Source organism: Lepisosteus oculatus, chromosome 2, assembly GCF_040954835.1.
Source record: "Lepisosteus oculatus isolate fLepOcu1 chromosome 2, fLepOcu1.hap2, whole genome shotgun sequence".
Taxonomy (NCBI): Eukaryota; Metazoa; Chordata; class Actinopteri; order Semionotiformes; family Lepisosteidae; genus Lepisosteus; species Lepisosteus oculatus.
In genome coordinates, this window is record NC_090697.1 from 48,907,433 (window position 1) to 48,931,328 (window position 23,896).

Sequence of the window (23,896 nt, forward strand, 5' to 3'; positions counted from 1 at the left end):
ACTGAACCAGAGGACATGAGTGTACACTTTGTACATTAAAAACTGAAAACCCTTTTTGCACAAAAGGTTGTGGGAGATCTGGAAGCTATACATCTGTGATTTTGAAGGCGGTAATCTTGCTTCTTTCAAAAAATAACAACTGGATGAAACTTCAGTGAGCATCTAGTAACTAGCAACTTTCCTTTCATTTGTAACATTTCTCATGTTCTTGTAGCGTTAATGCCTTCGGACAATTCCCCTGCTTTTCTCATGAAGGCAAATGGTACTCTGGACATCGCTTCTATTGAGGACATTGCTTTTGTGCATGACCGCATGCTTGGGCAATTAGTGAATATCATAATTTTGTAAAAATTTGGAGACGTATAAAAAATAACTCCACAGAGGTCAAGAATCCAATGTTGACCATCTGGTAGTTTCACCAGTCTACTGAAAAATCCTACATCTGCATCATCTTTAAATTAAAAATACATACTGTATTTATATGGGTTGAGTCACTTCAGGTTTTACAGAAGACTATTTTTATTAAGGATTTAAGAAACAATGTTCACTGTGTTCAGACTTCAAACACTGGTTTTTAAAAAGACTGTGCTATAATGGTAACACATTGAAGACATTACTATTTATGTAGTAATGAGAGATATATGATGCATTTTTATAATAATAAACAATTAAACAGTACATCAACACAGGAAAATAACACTAGTTATCATAGATTATTTGCTAATCAATAATCTAGGCCATTTTACCTAAGGTACTAAACAAATTTACTACACAAGGTTGAACATAAAAGTTAATGGAGAATACATTGTGTTTCACATAATAAAATGCATACCGTAAAAGCATATCCGGCCTGATTACTCGTTTATTTTGCAGAAAAACATGAATTGTCAAAGAATTATGTATATATGAAAATAAAATGTATATATTGCACTGATAATCACCTTTATACAAAGAGATTAAACTATATTACTATTATTATCCTCCCTCCTTATAAAGCTGGGACCCCATATTAATCAGATTATTAATTTAATTTGTTAAAAACGGATGAATTCTACATCTTGTATAAAGGTCTATTTCATTGAATACATTTTCGAAGGTACGTTATCATAAAGCTCTGGATTTACTATAACAAGGTGATGGGTGGGGTTTTCTTCGGATGTGTTTTAGATTAATAATGCTCCATTACAAATATGATTTTATACAACCTCGGAGTTGGACATATTCCCTTTTTAAAAAAAATGATCATACAGTATGTTTCTGGAACAGGCTCAGGTTATGTTCCTTCATTATGGTTTTTTTTCGGTTTATTGAAAATTTGAATTTTTTTGGACGTTCTGTATGCTCATAATATGTATCTGTAAATTAACGTTCCTCTCTGCAAGCCCTACAAACAGAGCTGTGCACGTTACTGACTCGCCTTGCCACTATCCGTGGTCCTGAAAGAGGTAGCATGTGTCATCTGCGGAAGTGGAGGGGAGAATTTCCACGCCTCCCCCAGTTTTATTCGGGTCTTTGCTCTAAGAAGAAAACAAACGGGAGGAGGCGTACTGCAGCATTTATTTTATTACAGATCACACAAATTTGACACCGAGTGTTTTAAGGTTTGTGTTATAATACACAGGGACGTTTTAAATCGCCATTTTCAGCAAATACCAGGATATGAACAGGATGGACTCCGACTACCCAAGCTTTGAAAACCCTCTATACAGCGAGCTAAAATATTTCTGCAAAAAGATACAAGAGACATATAAAGAATTAAAAGAAGACCTCACGCCATACAGAGATGATCGATATTATAGGTAAGCTGATGCTATTACTCCCTTAAATGTGGGGCACTTTGACGTTTTTCTCAGTGTTTTTGCAAATCAACATTGCGTTAGTTTTTTCATCAGTATACGAACAAATTCATTAAATCTAATGTAAGTATTAATTGAAATGACATTATGCAGTCTATATACATTAATCAGTGCATTAATAGCGATTATCTGTCAACCTTTATCGCCTTGCTGTGATTTCTCCACTCGGTTATAGAGATATATAAGGTCTGTTTAAGGTCAAGAAATTAATAGAATTCGAAAAATGAATGAAACAAGTGGACTTGAGTAAGACACAATTCGTTACAATAATTTAAAATGCTGTATGTAATCATAAGCAATACAGGTTAGAGTCTATGAAAATGGTGATTTTAAGTCCAGTGCAGGTAAATATAAATAGAATGTACAGTATGTGGTAATACATTTAAGTACATTCGTCCATTATTACAGACCTCCTTTAGGTGACTAGAGGGGGAAAGATAATTATAGATTAATCTTCACTAGCATCAAAGCAGCCATTTTGCTACACACTGGGCCTGCTGTATGTTTTGTAGTCATACACAATTACAGTGGATTTCAGTATCCTATATACAGAAATATATATATATAGCAAAACAAAATATTTTTGGCAATCCATTCGTTTTGGCAAATTCATTTGTTCCTCAACGGAACCAATGAACTATAATTTCATTTAAACAAGGTTAAAAAAAGACTGCTGACGCGTTGGCATAATAAATAATAATAATGTGTTGGTTGCATATTTATAACATTTAACAACAGTTCTTCCAAGTGAAAAAGAACAATGCAAAATCGAAGGAACAGAGTAATACAGACGTTAAAAAAGAAACATTATACATCTATTCATGCAGCCACCAACCATATTTTTTTTTCATTCCAGTTCCTTGGATTTTTGTTAGAAATACAATATTCCCGATTTAGAGGGAGCGTTGTGCTCGAAAAAAATCCCGTGGCTAAGCTAAAATTAAAAATACAACTGCAATGATGTGAAAGAGAATTAAGTGCTCGTAAAATGCTATAAATAATTATTTAATATCCGTGCAAGTTTGAGACATGTAAATTCTCAGTACAGGCCTTATTTATGTATTAAGATTAGGCAGTTTTTCGGATTTTTGTTTTAATGCTATTCACTGCCAGGGGACAAAAGAAAACTACTTTACATTGCATTACATTGCTAATACCTCTGTAACTAGCAGTGCAGCGCTGTTCCCCTTAAGTTCCCTATGCTATGGGTCCTGCATTACTCCTCCTTCTCTTCCCGTCCCTCTTCACGTGACGGGAGTGCACGCTCCGCGCAATGACGTAGTGTCGGGCTCTGATGCACCGCCTGAGATATGCGGATGTGAGCTGGCGGTGTTGTGGGCGAGTTGTAAGTAATCAGGTTTCAAGCCTGGCTTCACTAAGAAAACATGGACCTGTAAGTTGATCTTTTTCTTTGAGAATTTTGAGAATCAGAACTGCGAAAGTGTGTTTTGAGCTTTGCTGCGCTTTTGCTTGTACCGTCTGGCTCTGCTTTGTTTTCGTTTGAGTGCGTTGACACACTGTAACAGAACTATAAGCAATAGAAGATGTGCGTCAGGCAGGTATATCAGCTATGCAGTAGTTCACACAAAGAAGGGTTGTGTTATTTGACCGAGTGCCACACGCACCTGAATTTGTGTTTAAGAAACAACACTCTTCTTAGTTCTGTGTGTGCAGGCCAGCTTGTGTAACTGTATGAACTTAATGTTTTCTAATAACACGGGCAGTCATCGATTAATCGGTATCTTCGATTAGGAGTCCTCTGGAACGGCAAGGAAATGTACTTAATAGAATGTGAGTAACCCGTGGTTATTTTTTCACTATAGTACCCGTCCGTCGTTTTTGTTTTGTTTTGTTTTGTTTTGTTTTTTGTTTTGTTTTTTGGACGAGTCGAAGTAGTTTTCTTTATTAGCCCTCTGGAAAATGATAAACAACTTTTGAAGTTACTTAACGTGATGACATCTGGAGTACTCAAGCCACATAATTTAAATCGAAAGAATTAAATCTTTGAAAAATCTGTGTTTTGTCTACGTGATCTGTCAAACGCATATGTCTAAAATATTTCAGTTTGTGGACTCGCTGCAGTCGGACCACTATTCGGTGATCACTTGTGTATTATGGTTATAGGATTCGCCTTTCCCACAGAAGTGACTGTAATTGTATGACTTTCTAATGTTTTGGTGCTTTTTAATGCAGGTATTTGTCTAAAGCATCACATAGCAGTTTTCTACTTCCAAAAGCAAAAACAGATTTGTAGTTTCATTTGTGGTAATCGTTTTTAAGCATGTGCTGCCCATTAATCTACTTAATATACATTAATTAAGGTACTGTGCCTTTACAGTATCGTGGCTCATTAGAGTTTGGACAGACCATGCTGCTTTAAAGGCAGCTGGGGAAAAAACAGCAGAAAAACACCTAAAGAAATTGTAAGGAAATGAAAAATTAATTTTACAGCACGGAAATGACCAGCTGGCCTCGTTTGTTGGCTTTGTTTTTCAGTTTTCATAAAAATGATAGATGATAGATGGATAGAATGATAGATTTTGATTGTCGATTTTCAGAGGGTCTGTAAGCTTAGACGTTTCCTAAGGTAATGTGTTGTTAAAGAATGATTAATTTGGATATCTTACATTTTCTCTCATTTTAGTGAAAGTTGTGTATTCTGGGTAGGCAGGACCTAGCCCTAGTGTGACAGCAAACGTTTGAGTCTGCGACTGCGAAACATAAACCAAAGATGTCTAAGTACTAGTAGCCTGAGCTTGAAAATGTCATTTTTAATTTAAATAAATAATTTATAAAATGGATCATTAAAAGATAAATAACTGTGCTACACCACATAGCAATGAATACAGAAAGCTTGTGTTCCCTCAAACAAGACAAGCAATATTTGCTGCTTTTGTTGCTTGGTTTAGTTTGCACTGTGAATTCAGACCACCAAAGGTCTTTGTTTTCTGAACTTAAGCTGCGGCGGTCTGGTGGTATGTCTTAGCCCAAACAAACTGTCCATGTTCCCCTGCTTCTTTATTTTTCAGGTTGGCTCCCATGCGGCTGTACACGCTCTCCAAGCGTCACTTTGTTCTGGTGTTCGTCGTTTTCTTCCTGTGCTTCGGCCTCACGGTCTTCATCGGCATTGCAGGTAGGCCATGAGTGAGCGCTGCTGTCCGCTTGTTCTTTGCCAATGTTACTCAGTGGGCTTGACTGGTGTGCTTTAACCTCCCTGCTCTGCTGGGCCTTGAAGGGAAAAATCCTTTATCAGAACTCGAGCAAAACAAACACCTGGTAGCCACTGACTTAGACATTTGAGGGTGGAGCTGTGTCAGTGTGTGCTGGCTGTGAAGGAATAAGTAAAAGTTGACTCCACCCTGAGAAGAAGGAAGAAAAAACAATGCCACATTTGGAGCCTTCTTCGACTGTGAGCACAAGCTTTTAACCTTTACTTGTTTCATTGAGCGGTAAGCGTTCTGGCGCACTATGACTAGCGTTGCATCATCCAGGTGGATGCTGCACATTGGTGGTGGTGGAGGGGAGTCCCCATTACCTGTAAAGCGCTTTGAGTGGAGTGTCCAGAAAAGCACTATATAAGTGTAAGCAACTATGATTATTATTATTATTATTATTATTATTATTATTATTATTATTATTATTATTATTATTGACTTAGAAATGATGCATGCTACTCTTAAATCTGTTTGAGACGTATTTCTCTTTACCAAAGCAGCATGTCACATCTGCATCCCGTGTGCTAAGCATGTAGAGTTATCTTTTTGGCAATAAAAATACACAGTAATGCAGTTCATTACTAAAAGGATTTTTACATTTTTGTTTCCCTTGCACCTGCTTTTCAGTGTGACAGTGATTGTAATTTTATATATCAGTCCATAGCCCAGCAGGATTTATAAATTATCCTTAAATCATCTATTTGTAGTGACTTTGAACACAAGTGAGTTTTGATTATTTCAGTACATTAATTGGTTCAAAGAGTCAGAAATGGCTACCTGACTATTTAGTCCTTCAGACAAAATACTACCAGTAGATGGCTTTATTTTGATTTCATATGACAGCAAGCTACTTAATTGAAAACATCATATGCTACAGTGGTCAAAACTATTCGTTCCAAGTGCTAGAGAGTGACCCATGTACCGCAAATCATTGGCAAAGGTGTTGTATGAGAACTGGTATTCATTTGCCTTGTTTGGGAGAGTCTGCACTTTTTGTTTGAAAATAATCGCAAAAGGAAAATCCAAAGACTTGAGGTTAAGGAGACCGTATTTCTTTCTGACAAATTGTAAGCAAGGTGTAATTCTGCTGGGAATGTGGAAATGAGAGGATCTGGCAACATTAAGTAACTTGATATTTGCTAAGAGAAGCTAATTGAAATGTGGTGACAGATGTCAGACTATACCTGTTGTTGATTTAATAAAACCACGTTGTCCGAGTTTTCCTCTTGTTTGGATTTCTCAATGCCGATAACTACAGTCAGTTTCATATGTCACTGATTGGGCGATTAGGTGTCTTGCATGAGATGTTTTGATTACAGTTACATGTTTACAGCTAAGTGGGACACCTTTTTTGCCCATCAGATCTGATTTTTGTTTTACAGTTTAAAGGACCATCTTTCTTAAGTTTAACCAAATAATTAAGATGTATTCTTTGTCCGTTTTACTGTATATTAATTGCTGTGCAGTGGCTCATGTTGGCCTCATAGCTCCACGGCTTAAACGTTATGTTTTCTTTCTTCTCGATTCAGCATGGAATAAACCTATTACTTGTTCCTTTGCAGCCTACGCATGCTGACACAGCCAGCCACCTGAATTACTCATCTACCTATCTAGCCTCATAACTACAGGTCTTACAAGTATTCAAAAAAGTACATTTAAATATGCAGAAACAAAGCTCTGTGTAATTTGTCATGGAAACAAAACTCCACTTTGTATCTCTGAAATTGTATAACATTTCATCCTGTTACACCTCAAGGGTAGTCGAAGTCTGGTTGCTAAGAAAATGTTTTTACTTTTGGAGATAATTAAAACAATTCACCACAGGGCGCCCAAAGCAGAATTTGGTGTGTTCGCCCTTGTAAACAATAGTCACACCACAGAAATATTCCTGAAATGATTCCAAAATTGAACGAATCATTAATGGACTGCTCTCCGTATTTTTGCAGCCTAGATGTTATGTGTTTCAGTTTCTGCAGAGCTGATTTCACTCCCCATTGTGTGTCTTGGAGAACTTCACTAGAGGACGTCCTGATTGCATTGCGTGCGTGTAATGACTCACTAATTAGATCATGCAAAATGCTTTTCCAATTGTCCCACAGGAGACAAGCTTGAAAAGGTGGCAGATTTATGGTAGAATAAGGTCACTTTGGAACACAACTGACTATGCAGTGCTGCCAGATCACATTGTGTTCATAATTTATGTACCCTTTCTATGAAGATGCACCATTTTCCTGACTCACTGTTATGGAAAGAGTCATTTAAAGCAAAGCAAAGTGAAGGGCTTTTTCAGGTATGCGGTAGGCAGGCTGTGTGTGGCAGTGCTTGTTGACCTTTGTTAGTCTAAGGCAGGGGTAAACTGTGATGTTGGATCAAACCCATGTGATAAAGCAAGCACCTTATCTAAATTATACTGCTGACTCAATACTTGGGAGGAACATATTATTCACAGTCTGAGATTTGTGCTATTAATGAGTAGTGCAGGAGTGGAACAAACCTTTTTGTAAAATGATCTTAATATACATGTAGTTTTATGACCAAATAAACTTCTATAATGTTAATCCATTGAACTGTTTTAGAATAACAGTACATATAGATAGACATTTCTTCGTATCAAGTACTGTAATGCATGCTTTATTTCTTCCTGACACTGGGAACAAGTTGAAATCCACCGTCAGGCCAATGCGTATACAGTGTACATACACATGCATCATCATTGATGGAGCAGTGTGTGTTTCAGCCATGCTAAGCATCAGACAGTTGGTTCTGATCTGAAAAGATCAGCAAGAGTGATGAGGAGATGGGAGACCCCGCAGGGAAAACCAAAATTAATGCTAAATGGTATTGGTGGACCACACAGGGAAAACCAGATTGATACTAAATGGTATTGGTGGACCACACCACTGCCTTGGTGATCTGAGACAATGTGCTGTCCTTTAGATCATGTACTTCGGAGTCGTTAATCCAAGGTCCTGACTACTTGGTTATACTATACCCATTGTCCTGGCCAATTTCCTCTTTGGGTTTGCACAACATCTCCCTTAATTCAGTTTCTCACTTTGCTACCTGATCTGCATAACAACTGCTGTGCATCGTCCTGACAGATGCTGCAGTGACTAACTGTGGCTAAATTGAATGTCCTTCATTGTGCAAAGAGCTTGGAGGTGCTTCAGAAAGTGATTATAAAAGCAATATTATTATTACAGGAGCTCTGGTGATGGTGAGCTGGTTGTTGTCTATGTGGGATAATGAAATTATTCATTAGTTTCATATGACTTTACTGTTGTACAGTGCTGCAAGAAAGAAGGTTAGTCTTCAGTACTAGAACAGATTTTCATTCCAGTCCGAGGTAGAATCTGGCAAAAAAATAAATTTCCTGTAGTGTTGATCATGTAAACAATTTTTAATTTTGCTTCAATGACTTTTTTTTTCAGGACCTAAGATCATTGAGGAATCAACATATAGTGGTACCAAGATGTTGTTAGCTAACAGCTCTTTACAGGTAAAGTTATACATGTTATAAATAGTAGTCACGAAAATAGTGAATATCAAAGTAAGGCAGAGCCAAATAATCAATAAGTACATTAAATATTCATAACCCCCAAAATGATAAAGATTTTGTCAAGAATATACTTGAGTGGTTGGTATAATTAGAGGTACCTGAGGTATTTGTTCCCTGGCACAGTTTAGTTAAAATAATAATAATTCAGACACACTGGGTTAAACAAATTTGTTTATTATTAATAATGACAAAATACAAACTAAACAACACACAATATAAACATATGACATACAAGTTACTCTTTTTACAAACAAGGTGTCTCAAAGGCCTACGTCCCAGCCAACCAGAAAAGGCTCAGACTGTAGCCAAGTATTCAAATCCTGTATAGTGCCTAACAGGCCCAAAAATAGAGATGAACCTGCCTTCTGCACCAAACAGAATTAAATCTCTCTATATATAAATGGTGATGCTACAGAGTAAATGGGAAACCTAATTTCCTTCACAAACCAGGAGAAGCAGTTTTTAACCTATGTATTCTTTATAATGGCGATCAGTTTCCTAAAAACGACAAAATGGCTCACTTAACAAGGTTCAAATACTTGAATCTGTTCTTAAAGGCTTATCAAAACAAGGATCTCCTGCTTCTACTGTCTCTTTTCTTCTCTCTTGTCCTTCCCTCTCTCTGCCCCTTATCTTCTGTTATGTCTGGTCTTCTCTCTCTGTGTCCTCTCCTTTTTCTGTCCTTTCTCCAAATAAACCAATTTTTATCCTCTGTTCCCCAGCTGTTGATGACTCTTAATCATTTACCCAGAATCTAAGTAGCCAAGGTAGACCTCACGATTCCTTTGATCAGAACAGACACCTAATTTCCTTTAGCTCCTGATAACTGTAAATGTTGACACTAGCCAGGTGTTAATTGTTTTCTCTAGATTCATAAGGCACTTCAATAACCACTTCCACTATAATGCCTGATAGGTTTTTCCTGTGGTCTATACAGACATTTCTGTTTGTCTACACGTAATAAACTACCATCTGTACCATCTGTCATCTTCTATATGAATATGACTATTGACATGAAGCAGAATTCTTAAAATGTTTTAATAGGTATATATGAAAGATTGCACACAACTTACTTGAAGGTTATAGGATAATTTTTCACAACTAAAAAAGTGTAGTGTTTCTTAGTTGTCAGTAGAACCTTTTTTTATTTCTTAAAGCTTCATGTTTAGAGTGCTTTTTAATGCTTTGACCTTTTCAAATTGAACAAAATCGTGTATCTGTAAGACAGCAAAATTACACCAGGTGTTCATGTGTACGCAGGTGTTTTAAACAGTGTGAATAATTTTGTCTTTCAGACGAGTCCTTTCCATTTGAGTTCTCCCCCCTTGTCCACATATAACCAGCAGCTGTGGCTCACATGTCTCTTCCAGCTGGACAAAACTAATGGTGAGAGGCCTTTGCCACTCTTAGCGGACACAGGCTTACTGCAACCTCTCGGAAGGCACAGCACGATAAAGCAGTGGTTACTGACATTTCATGCAGCAGTCCCAAACTTCAAGTGCCTGCTTGTTTCTTTTAAATTAAGCTAAAAGAAATGCCTGTTACAGCCTCTTGAAACTTCATCACCTTTTGTTTTCACCTGTATGTGTTGTCATTTACCCTGGAATAGACTTGTTACTAGAATTACCTCCTCTAATAATGGAATCATTAGACATTTAAAATAATGACTATGTCTATGAATATTTCAAACATTATGCTAAAGTTCTATTGATTTTATTTAGCTCCTATAATTTATTTGCCTTTTTTTTAAGCTGTGCAATTAAATTAGCCAATAATTATATGCTGTTATATTGCCAGAAATACACTTTATTAAACTAAATACTAAAGATTGTTTTTAACTGTTCTGGGTATGTTTATCTCAGCCCATAGAAATCTGATCCTGATTGTTTTTTTTGAGCATATGTACTTTACCACATGAAGTTTTTTTTAATGGTAGAGTCTCGAAGATCTTGAATAATGCTGAAAAGATTTCATTGCACAGATGTGTCTTTGACCTCGAAAGTTAATGCCGTTTGCTTGCTCTCTCACAGATGAGACCATTATTAAGAAGTTTGATATGAACGTGGAAATCAAGGGCGTCATGCATGATGCTAGCGTGAGGAACGTTACCAATAATGTCCATCACCGCTCCAGGTTACTCAGTTGTGGGTCTGTAAGTATTACATTTATCTGATTTGAACGGTTGTTATTTCAGTTAATAATGTCAGAGTGTTGCATTGGAAATAATTGTTTTTGTTTTATATACATGCATATGTATGAGATGATGTGTTCAAGGTGTAGGGAAGTGTTGGGGAAGCCCTATCGCTTTTCTTATTTGAATAAATTCAGGAAGTAAGTGGGGTACTTTTCCTAAGATGGTCTTTAATTATATATAATATTTATAAATAAACCTCCGGGGGACCAGGGGTCTGCTGTTCTGGTACTGGACAACTGGTGTGAGAAGACTTTATACCAACACCTGGATGTAGTTAAGTTGGGCTAATTAAAGCAGTGATGTGTTGAGAAAGGTAGTTAATAGTCTCATTGGAATGCAAATCTGCAGACACATCAACCTGCAAGGACCAGGAATGGAACCTTGAAAGAATGTCATGGAGAACTGAAGCTTTTAAACAAACAGATCAAATTGTATTTTTATTTCAGAGGAATCAGTTCTCACTGAGGAGATGTCTTATGTTATGATCTGTATTTTTCAAACGGTTGTTGTCTTCTTCAATCCCAACAGAAATGCGATGAGATAATTGTACTACACCTTGGATATCTGAATTACACACAGTACCAGATAAACATCAGTTTCCATAATCTCTCTGACCTAAAATACAAAATTAAGGAGGTGAACTTCACGGTAAGAACTAAAATTGTTCAAGTAATAGGCACTTCTGTTGCATGCTTCTTTTTAAATAACATTAAGGTGTTCTATTGCAAGAAAACCTAGTTTCCTTCTAGCAAGTAGTAAAGGCTTCTAGTGAATTAAATAGTTTAAGATACAAATATTAATACTTAGAACTGGAAGTGTGGACAACTGTAAGGGTAAATGAATAAATAACTTTGTTGAGGTTGCATCTATGATTGGAACTGTTTATTATAAGAAAAAATAATAAATCAATTTAGATCAATTATTGTTAATTGTTATTGTTAATTGTGACATTGTATTTATCATCTATTATCCCTTTATTATGTTCTGCAGTGCAGGAACATGACATTTTCTATACGGATAAATTTTATATTGGATTTGGTTTCAAGTTTATATACTGAATTGTTTTGAGCCGTCTAGAAATGTTTTAGTTAAATGTACTTAAGTATGCCAGCTGTTGTTTTATCGTGGTATGCAGGCCCATTCAATTAAGTGATTATCTATTTAATCTATCCTGAGCACAGTAACTGCTCAGGACCTGTTTCATTGTTTGACACATTTGGTGCGTACCTTTATCTGAGCTGCTTTTTTTTACAGTGGAAGATGTACAACTCATCATTTTCACAGGTTGAGATCTGGTTTCGGTTTGTGTTTGTGGTTTTGACATTCATGGTCACAGTAAGTGCACTACTCAAACTTTGCTTTCTTAGCTTGAATTGTGCTATTTTTCATCTATTGTAAGGCTTTAACAAGGTTAAATTGTTTGTGGTCAGCTTTTGTGGAGTACATCTTCAGTACATTTATACAAGATTAAAAGCTAGAGCTTTCAGGGTATATTCATGTCTTTCAATCAAGCTTTGATCTTGAATATTTATTAAGTGTGTTAATTGCTTTGTGTATGTAATGTGTGGTCACAAAGGAGACAACATAAGGTTTAAAATGTGTTGTTTAAAAAATGTATTTGTAATGGCGCAACAGTGGAACAGTGATTAGCATTGGTGCCTTGCATAGCTGGTCCCTGGTTCAATTCTGGACCTGGGGTGCTACCTATGTGGAGTTTGTATGTTTGTGGGTTTCCTCTGGGTGCTCTGATTTCCTTTCACAGTTCAGCAAAGACGTACTGGTATGCTGATTGGCTCCTGGAAACTTGGCCCTCGTGAGTGTGTGCGTGTTTGTGTGATGGGCTCGCATCCCATCCAGGGTGTATCCTGTCTTGTGCCCAGTATTTCCTTGAATAGACTCCAGGTCAGGGTGACACTGAATTGCTTAGGCAGCTATTGAAAGTGATGTGCTGCTGCATGGTTAGTGGGATCCTTGTCTGTTTCAGTGCTTGTTTGCGCACTCCTTGCGGAAGTTCTCCATGAGAGACTGGGGGATAGAGCAGAAGTGGATGTCCATCCTGCTGCCTCTGCTGCTGCTCTATAACGGTGAGCCACGGTCGTCTTGTGCCACAGCTCATTATTGTTTTATTTTGGGGGTGTTTTGTTTAAAAGGTCAGAAGTCGTTCTTTATTCAGTTAACTATAACACAGTATATCTTTGGGGTTTTGTAAACAGTATTTGTTTAAAGTGACCGTATTGCATTTCCACAGAGTTGTGAAGTTCTTCCAGAATATTTTTAACCACTAATAAAGTCGACTACAATAAAATTGGTTCTGCAAAGAATGTGTACATTCTCAAGCCCTTGAATGAAAATGTTAAACCTTTTAACAGTGTTTGACTGATCATTTTGTTGTAGATCCGTTCTTCCCCCTCTCGTTCCTGGTTAACAGCTGGTTCCCAGGAATGCTGGATGACCTTTTCCAGTCCCTGTTCCTCTGCGCCTTGCTGCTCTTCTGGCTGTGTGTCTACCATGGGATCCGGGTTCAGGTAAAGCTCGGAAAAAATTCCATGTCTTCACTCTATTAAGTGATGTTTGAAATGCCTGATGTTTTTTTTTTGGATATCAGAATATCGTTTTACTTTGGACATAGCTGTCAATGGGTGCATTCCCATTGATTTTTAGTTACAATACATTAGCATTTATAGCTTGATTATGCTAAAGGTGCTTCTTGACTCCTTCATGTGTGACTGTAAGTTTCAAGTCAGCTCTCTTAGCCCAGAGTATTGATTCAGTCGAATCAAGTACTTTGGATGTGGCATAGTAAAGTAGTTTCATAGTATTGTCTATTATTGTACAGTATATATACTGAGTGGAGTTCAAAAGCAACAATTACTGTTGGTTCTATAAGCATTTGTTGCCTTTTCATGCCTTTTTGGTATATATATGTAAAAATATTATTCTTTCAAACACTGTAGTTTAGTAAGAACTTCAGTGGTTTGATGCCATTCCAATCCAGTCATACAGAATCATTAAATATGTAACCTTTCTAGCTGCATAAGGCCTTCTGTATAAGTGTGGTGTTGATTGAGCCAGAGTATCATCATTTATGTTGGGAATTCCCATTTCATGTCCATTTTGAAAAAAGAGCACTAAAGAATTAACATACTTAATAATAATAATAATAATAATTGCCCACACTTACATAGCGCTTTTCTGGACACTCCACTCAAAGCGCTTTACAGGTAATAGGGACTCCCCTCCACTACCACCAATTACTTGTAATGTAATTTTTTCCAAATAACAACAGAGAGCACAGATCCATATTCATAGCTCTTTTGATGCGGTCTTTCATTTTCCATCTAGGAGATAAGAGTCATGTGTAATTGTTTTTCTAAATAGTAACTGCGAAGCTGTATTTTTATTTATAAACTTTTAAAGAGGATTTTGCTAAAATAATTTTCATAAATGCTTTCAGTGTCTGTGTCAGAGATATGCTATGTGAAACTTTTTCATTAAACAAAACAGCATACTAAAAACGGCATAATTCAACTTATTATGTGACTTATAATGACGATTGGTTGCACCAGAGTCTATTTAGGTGCGTCATAGCAAAGGTGGTGAATACTTATGTGGGTTATTTTCTGTTTTATATTTATTATTAATTTAGGAGGATCTGTAGATATTTGTTTTCACTTTGACATTATAGCGCACCAATCAATGGCAAAAAATCCCGATTAAAAACATTATGATTCCATATTGTCCATGGGGTGTGAATACTTGTGATATTGTACTGTATATTTTCAAGTTTCCATGCATACTCCCCATTGTATATGCAGGTTATGGTCGCTGAGAAGAAACCCACTGCATGATCACCTCACTAACCTATTTAAATTTAGCAGTTCTCTGTCCATTTTTCACACACTTTGCCAATGGATCACTAAGATCCTCTGCCCCTAAACCTGCAATTAGTTGTTAAAAAAGCAGAATTTAGCTCCCTCCATAATTATTGGACAAAATCCTAACCATTTTTGGCCTAGGTTTTGAACGGAATATTACTTTTCAGTTACAAGATCATTTATCTGTCAGTAAAAAGTATCCTGGTCCAAATCAATACACTGCATTTAAACAGCTCCTGTTAAGGTCAGTAATATTTTTCTGAACACTGATTTTTTTTATTCATATTTGATGGATGTCAGTGCTGCCTTTAATACTGTTGATCATAACATGTTGCTGAACAGATTGGAGAGTGTTGTTGGGACTGGTGGTACTACTGTGCTTGGTTGGTGTTCCTTGTTGACAAATTGGTCTCTTCTAGTATCTGAAAGGGCTTTGTTCTTGGTCCATTTCTTTTTCATGTCAATATGTTACTTTTGGATCAGATTCTTCATCAGTACTGCATTTATGCAGTATTCACTTTCATGCTGATAGCACAAGTTTGTTTCCACTTCAACTGTGAAAAATCAAGCACTCTATTTCACTCTAAGTCATCAAAGACTTCTATTCTTTCATTTTATCTTGGATAAGAATAAAGTTATGCTGTTTGGTTTTTCTTATCAGCACCACAACTGTATTACCTTTAGCTAGACTCTTGAAAGTCCTGGAATCTGTCTGATGTTTAGGTCAGGAGTCTTGATGTCTTATTTGATCCCAGTCTATTATTTGAAGCTCATCTTTGCAGTATTGTGAAAGGGTGTTTTTTTCTACTTTAAAACTTTGTTTCTCTTTCCGTTTTATCTCTCTCAATCTGATGTTGAGAATCTAATGCATACTGTATATGTATCTTCCCCAGACTTGATTATTGTAAGTGCTTGCTGGTATTTCAAGATGTTTTGTCTTCCTTTTTAAGAATTCAGATATGAAACTGAAATGCAAGAACATGTATCTTCTGTTTACACTTTATTGCAAGCACTCACTGTAAATTAATTAGTTTCAAATTTAAAATAAAATTTTTAATGTTAATGTTTCTATAACTTGTTTGACTATTGACCCCAAAAAAACCTTTACACCTATATGTTGTTTGTACTTCCAGTAGTACTCAAAACTAGGCTCCATGATTTCTGTTCTACAGCCTCAAGACTGTGGAATATTCTCCCTGAAACAGACGTTCTTACGCTAGTTTTGAATTCTATTACTTGTGGGTTCATGTGTTGTTTTCAGAACATAAGACAGTTTTCAAATTAGCAACTATTGTATTTAACTTATCTGCTTTGTTAGTTTGCAGCTTATTGATGTGAAGATCCAGTTATTTCTTGAAAGAGCCAGGTTTACCAATTTCAACAATATGGCTGAATAGCTTGTTCCAGACCCCCACAACCCATTATGTAAAAAATGCCTCGTAATCTCAGTTTTAAACCGATTCCCTACAGTTTACACTTGTTTCCTATGTTTGGTGTTAATCTGTTAATTTTGTAAGAGGTCCGTGTACTTTGTCAATACCTTTGAGTAGTTTGAATACGTCTACCAGGTTCCTGGATATCTGGTTGTTCTTTTCTGGACTGATACCTGAGTAATAAGATTTTTTTCTTCAATACAGTGAACAAAAGTGTACATTATATTCTTAATATTGTCAATGAGGCCTTATCAGTGCATTGTACAATTTTAACATAACATCCGTTGATTTCAATTCATAGCTTATATGTATGTATCCTAACATTCTGTTTATCTTCTCACTTGCTTCCAAGCATAACATCTTAATAAACAGCTTCTTCAAACTCAGTGTATCCCATTGATTTCTGCTTTAGTCTGTGCACATTAGATGCCATCTGCCAGCTTTGCTCAGGCTTGATTTTTGTCTGTCTTCTTGAATTTCCTTTGTAGCTTCTGCAGTATCTAGTAATCCATATAAATTTGATCATATATCCAAATATGTAACTCTGGTGCTGCAGGGCTGGTGTCTCTGCACATTCTCATTCCAACGCAGCCCTTCAGTTAACTAAATCACATTAGTGTCTTAACCGGACCAGTGTACCACTTGTGTCTATCAGCTCTTCGGGTACTGTGCCTGTAAAGAGACATAGAAAATCTGCAGGAACACCAGCCCTCCAGGACTGTAGGGCTGGATCAGCATGTTTAAATATTTGCCTAACTAAACTGGTTAAACATTTTTCCAGGTGTTAAGCTGGTGATAATATTAAGGGATTCTACTGCTGAGCACTGTTGCTATGTGATTAAAAATATATTTTAGCTGAAACCTAGCAATGGTCTTTTCTGAGACCTGTGTTTTTTTTATTGAGAACATGTGCTGTAAAATTAATTTCCTGTTGAAATGAACACTTCTTTAATACAGCTTTCTTTAAAAAACTAAATCTTGTAGTAATACTTATATCTCTGTGTGTTTTTTTTATTGTAGGGAGAGAGAAAATGTTTAACATTCTATATGCCCAAGCTGTTTATCGTGGGCCTCCTGTGGTTGTCTGCAGTGACACTGGGAATATGGCAAACGTGAGTCACACCTAAACTTACTCTTGTTTCTGGATGCTACGTTATCTGCAAGAGTTTTCTAAGTGTGACAAGTTGGTGCTAACTTAATGGTTGTGTTTTAAACTATGTAGTATTCGCAAAGCAGTATTTAAAAGCAGTCTAAATTTTCTGTGCAGTTTCATGTACGTTTATACATAGTGGATTGCAGTAAATTATGGACATTGTTTCTGCTTTTATTAACATTCTGCATCTTAACCTATAATGGTTTAGAGCAATGTATCAGTGTGCGGCACTGCCTTCCTGAGACTTGTCTGAGAGCTGTGTATTTGACTGTACTTCTCATGCTCTCAGGGTTTAAGACTCTAGACGGATTAAAGAGCATCTCAAAGTCTCTGGAGAGAATTTTTTGTAATGGTTGCTCCTTACTGATCTTATTTAAAAATTCTCCCACATTTGACCCATATGGAAATGCTGATTCCTGATCAGCTCGACACTCAGACGCTAATATCACAGAACCACAGAGCTGGAAGTTTACTCCTCAGACATTTCCACCTGCAGGCCTCTGGAATTTTCAATTTTTCCACCATGCCTTATAGAAGAGCAATAACTGACTGGAGTAGCAGCACATCTCTCATTGTTTCCCCCGCAAGTCCAGAAAGCTGAGGAGCTCCAGCCTACTTAAGCCCACCCAAGATAGCGGCATTCTGCCTCCTGTGTGCCATCGCCTGGGGAATCCTGCACATAGTTGCCTAGTGTTTTAGCTGAAGCAGGAACTGGGAATGTGTGGATTATAGGACTAAAGGGCTCTGAGGGAGAGATTTCCACATGGGTGAGCCTTTTGGGAAATCCCCTTACTACAGCTTTGAGACCCAGAAAACCTAATAAGCCAGAGAGGGGCCTTTGTTATTTGTTTCTGCCAAATGCACTACACCTGTACTGTGTTTTCCCTCCGGAATGTGGTAAATTGCCCTTTTTAATGTGTTCAACAGGAGTGGCTTTTATTGAGGTCGCCTGGAGTAAATATTAGGATGCAGCTTATGTATAAACATAAAGGTCACACAAAACCTGCATCCTAATAAAATCATTGAAGATTTGGGACATTTGCTTGTTTTTACATCACTAGCTATGTAATGTATAAAAATAAAGCGTATAACTTAGGATTGAAAAACATTTATTTGCTGCAGTGCCAGATCCAACTAAAAACTGAAATATACAAAAGCTATAATGTCCCTTCTTACTTGTTTTACAGAGTAAATGAATTGCATGATCCAACTTACCAATACAAAGTAGACACAGGCAATTTCCAGGTAAGTAAGAAGTACTTTTAATAAGCAGCCTGTCTAATTTAAATAGAAAACAACTATTTAATACTTAAGTATTAAAATGTGTGCTGTGCTACTGTAGAGTTGGACTCAGACAGGTCTTATATATTATAAATAATTATATTTTGTCTAGCTGTAAAGCCATATACATACAGGCTTAATGTTCATATTTCAAGAAGCTCATGAATTATTGGAGTTAAACGCTCCCATGTTCTAGAACTTTGTTACAGTCAACTCTGATAATGTTGGTCTTATTTATTATTTATATTAATCTTATTTGTAATTTGATCGTTTTCAGATATTTGTCAGTTGTGGTCTTGCAGTTCAGGCATATTGGAAGAGATGAATCTTTGCAGTCTTTTTGATGTGATCTGTGATGTGATCAAATGGGAGATTATTATATCTGTCATTTGCTGAATAGAATTAATAGGCAGGTATCTTCCCCCTTAATGTTTTAGTGATGATGATGATTAATCAAACATCGAGTATAATTAAATTATTTCCAATTGAAAAGAATGGGTATAGATTACAAGACCAGTACAGTTCAAAGCCAGTATCTACATCCCTGTGCATTATATTTATCATCTATATGGTATCTTACCAGGAACACCTTTCAGGGTGTTTTTTAAAGTATACTGTAATTGCCTTAAATTGTAGAAATGAAAATCAATTCAGTTTCACTACTACAAATTAAAAATCTATTTACACAGTTTCATTTTAGTAAAGTATGGGATAACAAATAATTTAATGTACAATACACTTACAAAAATGTTTTTTTTTTCTCATTGTAGGGAATGAAGATTTTCTTTGTGGTTGTGGCTGCCTTATACATTTTGTATCTGGTCTTTTTGATTGTGAGAGCCTGTTCCGAATTGAAAAACATGCCATACGTAGGTATGACTCTTCATCATTTATGTACTTCCTAAACTGTTTAACAGAACCCAGTGTGCATTTCTGAGTGAAACATGTGCTTAATGTTTGTCTAGATCTTCGACTGAAGTTTTTGACAGCACTGACATTTGTCATTTTGATAATAAGGTAAGTCTTGTACACACAAGTACAGATATTGCCCTTTCCTAAATATTACCTATCCAAAGCCTTTAAAATTAAGGGGTTGTTCACTTACTGTAGTTATATCAAGAGCAATTCAAGTTGTCTTTGTCATTGATTTTGCTATGATTTTTGAAGACATGATTTGCTTACCTTCACTGGCAGCTTCTCCTATTGTTTGTCCATGTTCTACAAGAAGTAAAGCACATTTTTTTTGTATTTTGTGCATTCGTACGAAAGACATTCATCTGGCAGAATTATAATTTAACTACTGTAAGTCAAACTCCAGTTATTATGGTCTGCTAATGATCATCACAGTGTAAAAACAGTATTTATATGTGTAAAGAACTGTTGTGTTTATCTCTAGAGTGTGATGCTTTTCTGGATAAGTGGTCTGTATTTTTCTGAACATGTTCAGTTGTGGAAGCTCTCTCTTTTTTTTTCAGCATCGTGATACTCTACCTGAGGTTTGGGTCAAAGGTTCTCCAAGATAACTTTGTTGCTGAGCTGTCAACACACTATCAAAACTATATCCTTTGGCATGAAACGGCAGTAGCAGCTTGTGCTTCCCTGCTTCTTTGCTCATCCTGTACTTGTGAGAGATGTCATGTGTGGTTGACAATGCCAATCTAGATCTAGAAACTACTTTTTGTATTGACACATATTCAGACTTCCGTGTGGCTACATGGATACCTGGAGTACATTTCACATTAGGATGACTTATCTAAGCAGAAACAGACATATTGCTTTGCAAATAAAATCCACAATTCTTGACAACAGAAGTCACACAATCCCCAAAGACATAATTTATTATATTTTAATTGCGTTAAAACATTCCTTAACATAATGAATACCAGCTGAATTTTTATCCTTCTATGGCTTACTCAACTTCTACCTTTACACGTTAGCGTTTGTCTACTCCCCTTCGAAAAATGCACTGTACGGTAAGTGACAGCCTGCTTGGGCATCAGAACAAGTGTTTTTTATTCCAGTTAGTTCCTTTTTATACAGTTCTGCAATACTTTTATTACAACCCTTATGCAAATGTATCTTTTACAGTGTCTGGCCTAGTAGCAAATGACAAATGTACCATTTTAGAATTTCTTTGACTCAGTTGTGATAACTTCGTTTTACACTGTTTACAAGTCAAAGACAATAGAGGCATTTAAAACGTTAGACACAAGGTGTGCTCAATTTTAAAATGAATGCCCTTCTGTGCAGATTCCCAGCTGAAGGATAACCCTGCTTTTTCGATGCTGAATGACTCTGATGATGAAGTCATATATGGGTAAATACAGCAGTTATTTATATTTTTACGTTTACAAATTTCTCAAGTTAGTAGCCTCAGCATCAAGAAATGAGGTATACTACTTTAATTAGAATGCAGCTGACCAAAAAAGTAATTCACTTGCATTTTGTTTTGGGAAGGAGTGACTATGAAGAAATGCCTCTCCAAAATGGGCGAGCCATTAAAGCCAGCGCCAAGTACCAAGACGACACCGACAGCGACTGAGCTACATCCTTCTCTGACATGAAGCGAGGACGTTTAATTAAATAAGGGTTAAACTTTGGTAGCGATCTAATAACACCTCAGTGTGTAAATACCGCACGTTTCACTGAATCTAATGTATATAGACATATTTAAATTGAGGAGTCAAGTGCCATTGAATGTAATTTACTACGCAGCCACACACTGAAGACCGTTGGTCAAAAGATTTTGCTACCAAACATTGACTTGAACGGCAAAAAGAAACCAGCACCAGTGGTGTAATGTGTGTTTTCCACTACTTAACAACCCCCCAAGTTATTTTCTGTATAGAAAACCTTTTACTTGTGTTGCAGGAATAGTTTGACAAAGTAGGACAGAATGTGTGAGAATCCAACGGAACAGTGAATGAAATGGTTTTAGATGTAAAATACAAAATCAGCTTTGGCTTAAATGTGTATGTAAATGGGTGGAGAGATATTTTATTTAGTCTGTGAAACCTGTTGTAATGGTTAGTGGTCTCTTGAAATGTGCCACTTCTGCTTGCTTCAGCCTGCCAGTCCCTTCACAGCTCTAAGAGGGGTTCTGTTGGTGAGAGCTCTTGTACAATACATGAAACTGTTTACAATGTTTTTTTGCATCATCATTCCATCCAGCTTTAGTATTGCACTTTGTTTTTGAGTTAAATGTTTAAAGTCTACAAGGTATATAAAAGTTTTACAAGGTGACCTATTAAAATAAGGTGTGCAACTGTTCTGCTTCATAAGAGAATGTATTTTCTTTAATGATAATGACTTTTTTTGTACATGGTAAATGAGGTTTTGACTCTGTTGTCTTACATCATATTCTTTGATTGTTACTGTTATTTGTTTTTTAATATAGAAAACCCAGCGCTACTGTATAAATACAGTTGAGGAGTTGATGCTGAAACGGTAGAGAGATCAAGATGAGTTTGACTCACTGACACATTCATGCAAAGAAATGAGTCTTTAAAATAGAAGAATCAGTATTAATAAAAATAAAAGGAATTTTAGTTTACCTTCTATTGGCCCCTATTTCCATTGTCAAATGAAATGCATTAAGTTTGCATTCTGAAGTTTTCAGAAAGACTAAAGACGCTTTATAACTTCAAATTTGGATAAGAAGGAGAAATTAATATGAAAGCTTTACCTCGAAATTTAATATGGTTTAATAAAAGCTAAGTGCTTTTTTAAAATGATCATCAGTGTCTTGCATCCATTTAAAAAATATTTTAAGGCACTTTATAAACGTAGCGTTAGCTCTTTAAGTGGTGTATTGGAATCTGGTAAAATGGAAATCTAAAAAGAACATTAATTGCAATGTTACACATTAGTAACCTTTGACCTCAATTAATTTTTCTGTGTTTTTTTTTTCATATTTAATTAAGTAAAAATGAGTAAACCTTTGTGGGTAAAATACAGGAACTTCCAAACACCACAAGACATAAATGCTTTAAAAGATAAATTACACTTTACTATAAAGTCTACTTTGATCTAATATGGTGACTTATTACAGGATGCTACTTTAATGTACAACTAATTTCCAAAAAACGTCTGAATTGTGCACTGTATAATATAGATGAATCCTAAAATCTTTATTTAAACTGTTAATCTCTACTCAATATGCATCTGTAACAGGTACTCTACACTACATAAAAAAGGAGAGTATCATCCATGTATGTCATGGATCTAATCTGTTAGGCTTTGAAGCAGATCTTAACTGTAATCAACAAAAATGGAGGAGGTTATATATTGGTTGCTTCCTTAAAATGTTAATTTGTGCCTTGCATTCAACTTACCACACAATATAAAGTAATCATATTTTACCATAAATTCCTAATAAGATGGTGCCAAACGCTTGATGTTTAAAACTACAAACGCTAATGAAAATCTTTTGTTTTGAAAATGTATGCCGTTTGTTAGATATTGGTGGTTTGAATGTAGCAACACTGTAATATATTTTAGACAAAAGACTGGAGGCTAACTCAATGTGTACCTGCATTATACCTCTAAGAAGTAGGTAAAGGTGTTCTTTTTGGGAAATGTTTTGTTCTTGGGGGGGGGGACATTCAAATAAGGAAGATGCCCTCATTGGCACTGACAAGTGTAGAATTGTTTTGAACAGCTGTCTGTAATCCATTGATAGCTTTGGAACAAATCACTGTAAATACAGTATAAACCATGCTTCTGTTCAAGATACAAATCCATTAAAAAAAACTTTTTAAAAACACCATTCCTCCACATTTAGTCTATTTTATATAGCTCTATTTTGATAACAGGATCTGCCAAAGATCTGACGTCACAGTATAACAATATAGAAGAAAAAAGGGTTAAATTAAGCAATTTTTAGATTGTATCTTTACTACTTTGAAAACTTCATGAGATAGGTCAGTTGTCTTCACTTCAGTAAGTACATTGTATGCATGCTACAAAACTATGAATACCTTTGTTACCTAAATATCATGGAAAGAGTCTTAAAGTATACACAAACTGGTTTAGGAAACAAAAATCAGAGTGCAGATCTGCCAAACTTACACAGTACATTAAAAATGAAAACAATTCAGAACATAATTTAAACTAAAATATAAAAGGAATACTGAATTAATTTCTTTACTTGAAGTATGTTTGTTCTGACAAAAATATCATATAGAGGCATACTATATGTGTTCACCCATATGCAGTAAATGGTAGAGGTTTTAAATCATTTTTTAAAATGAACATACAGTACAAGCGACTTCTTTCATGCTACTGAAATATCGTTTATAAGTGCAACAAAAATAATTTGTGTTAAATTC

General features: G+C 36.0%; 1 protein-coding gene across 3 annotated transcripts; it reads left to right on the forward strand.

The window, feature by feature from the left end:
• The first annotated feature begins 1,410 nt into the window (after positions 1–1,410).
• tmem181 (transmembrane protein 181) lies at positions 1,411–23,331 on the forward strand. 3 transcript variants are annotated; one of them, XM_015348479.2, is made up of 18 exons: positions 3,006–3,249; positions 3,609–3,647; positions 4,886–4,989; positions 8,503–8,570; positions 9,926–10,016; positions 10,661–10,782; positions 11,353–11,472; positions 12,079–12,159; positions 12,809–12,908; positions 13,219–13,349; positions 17,153–17,244; positions 18,473–18,530; positions 19,337–19,439; positions 19,532–19,583; positions 20,042–20,124; positions 20,450–20,539; positions 20,817–20,883; positions 21,024–23,331. In XM_015348479.2, the coding sequence occupies exons 1-18, from the start codon at positions 3,242–3,244 to the stop codon at positions 21,106–21,108; spliced, it is 1,494 nt and encodes a 497-aa protein (XP_015203965.1). In that variant the 5' UTR covers positions 3,006–3,241; the 3' UTR covers positions 21,109–23,331. The 3 variants fall into 3 exon arrangements, with proteins under 3 accessions (XP_015203957.1, XP_015203965.1, XP_015203975.1); XM_015348471.2 differs by lacking the exons at positions 3,006–3,249; positions 3,609–3,647 and adding an exon at positions 1,411–1,799; XM_015348489.2 differs by lacking the exon at positions 3,609–3,647 and having other exon boundaries at positions 3,011–3,249.
• The last annotated feature ends 565 nt before the right edge of the window (positions 23,332–23,896 follow it).

Bases quoted from the DNA above. Each gene is read 5' to 3' on its own strand.
- tmem181 (XM_015348471.2), top strand. From the start codon at position 1,660: ATGAACAGGATGGACTCCGACTACCCAAGCTTTGAAAACCCTCTATAC. The intron at 8,571-9,925 runs GTAAAGTTATAC...TTTGTCTTTCAG, and splicing joins TAGCTAACAGCTCTTTACAG to ACGAGTCCTTTCCATTTGAG. The intron at 18,531-19,336 runs GTAAGTAAGAAG...TTCTCATTGTAG, and splicing joins TAGACACAGGCAATTTCCAG to GGAATGAAGATTTTCTTTGT.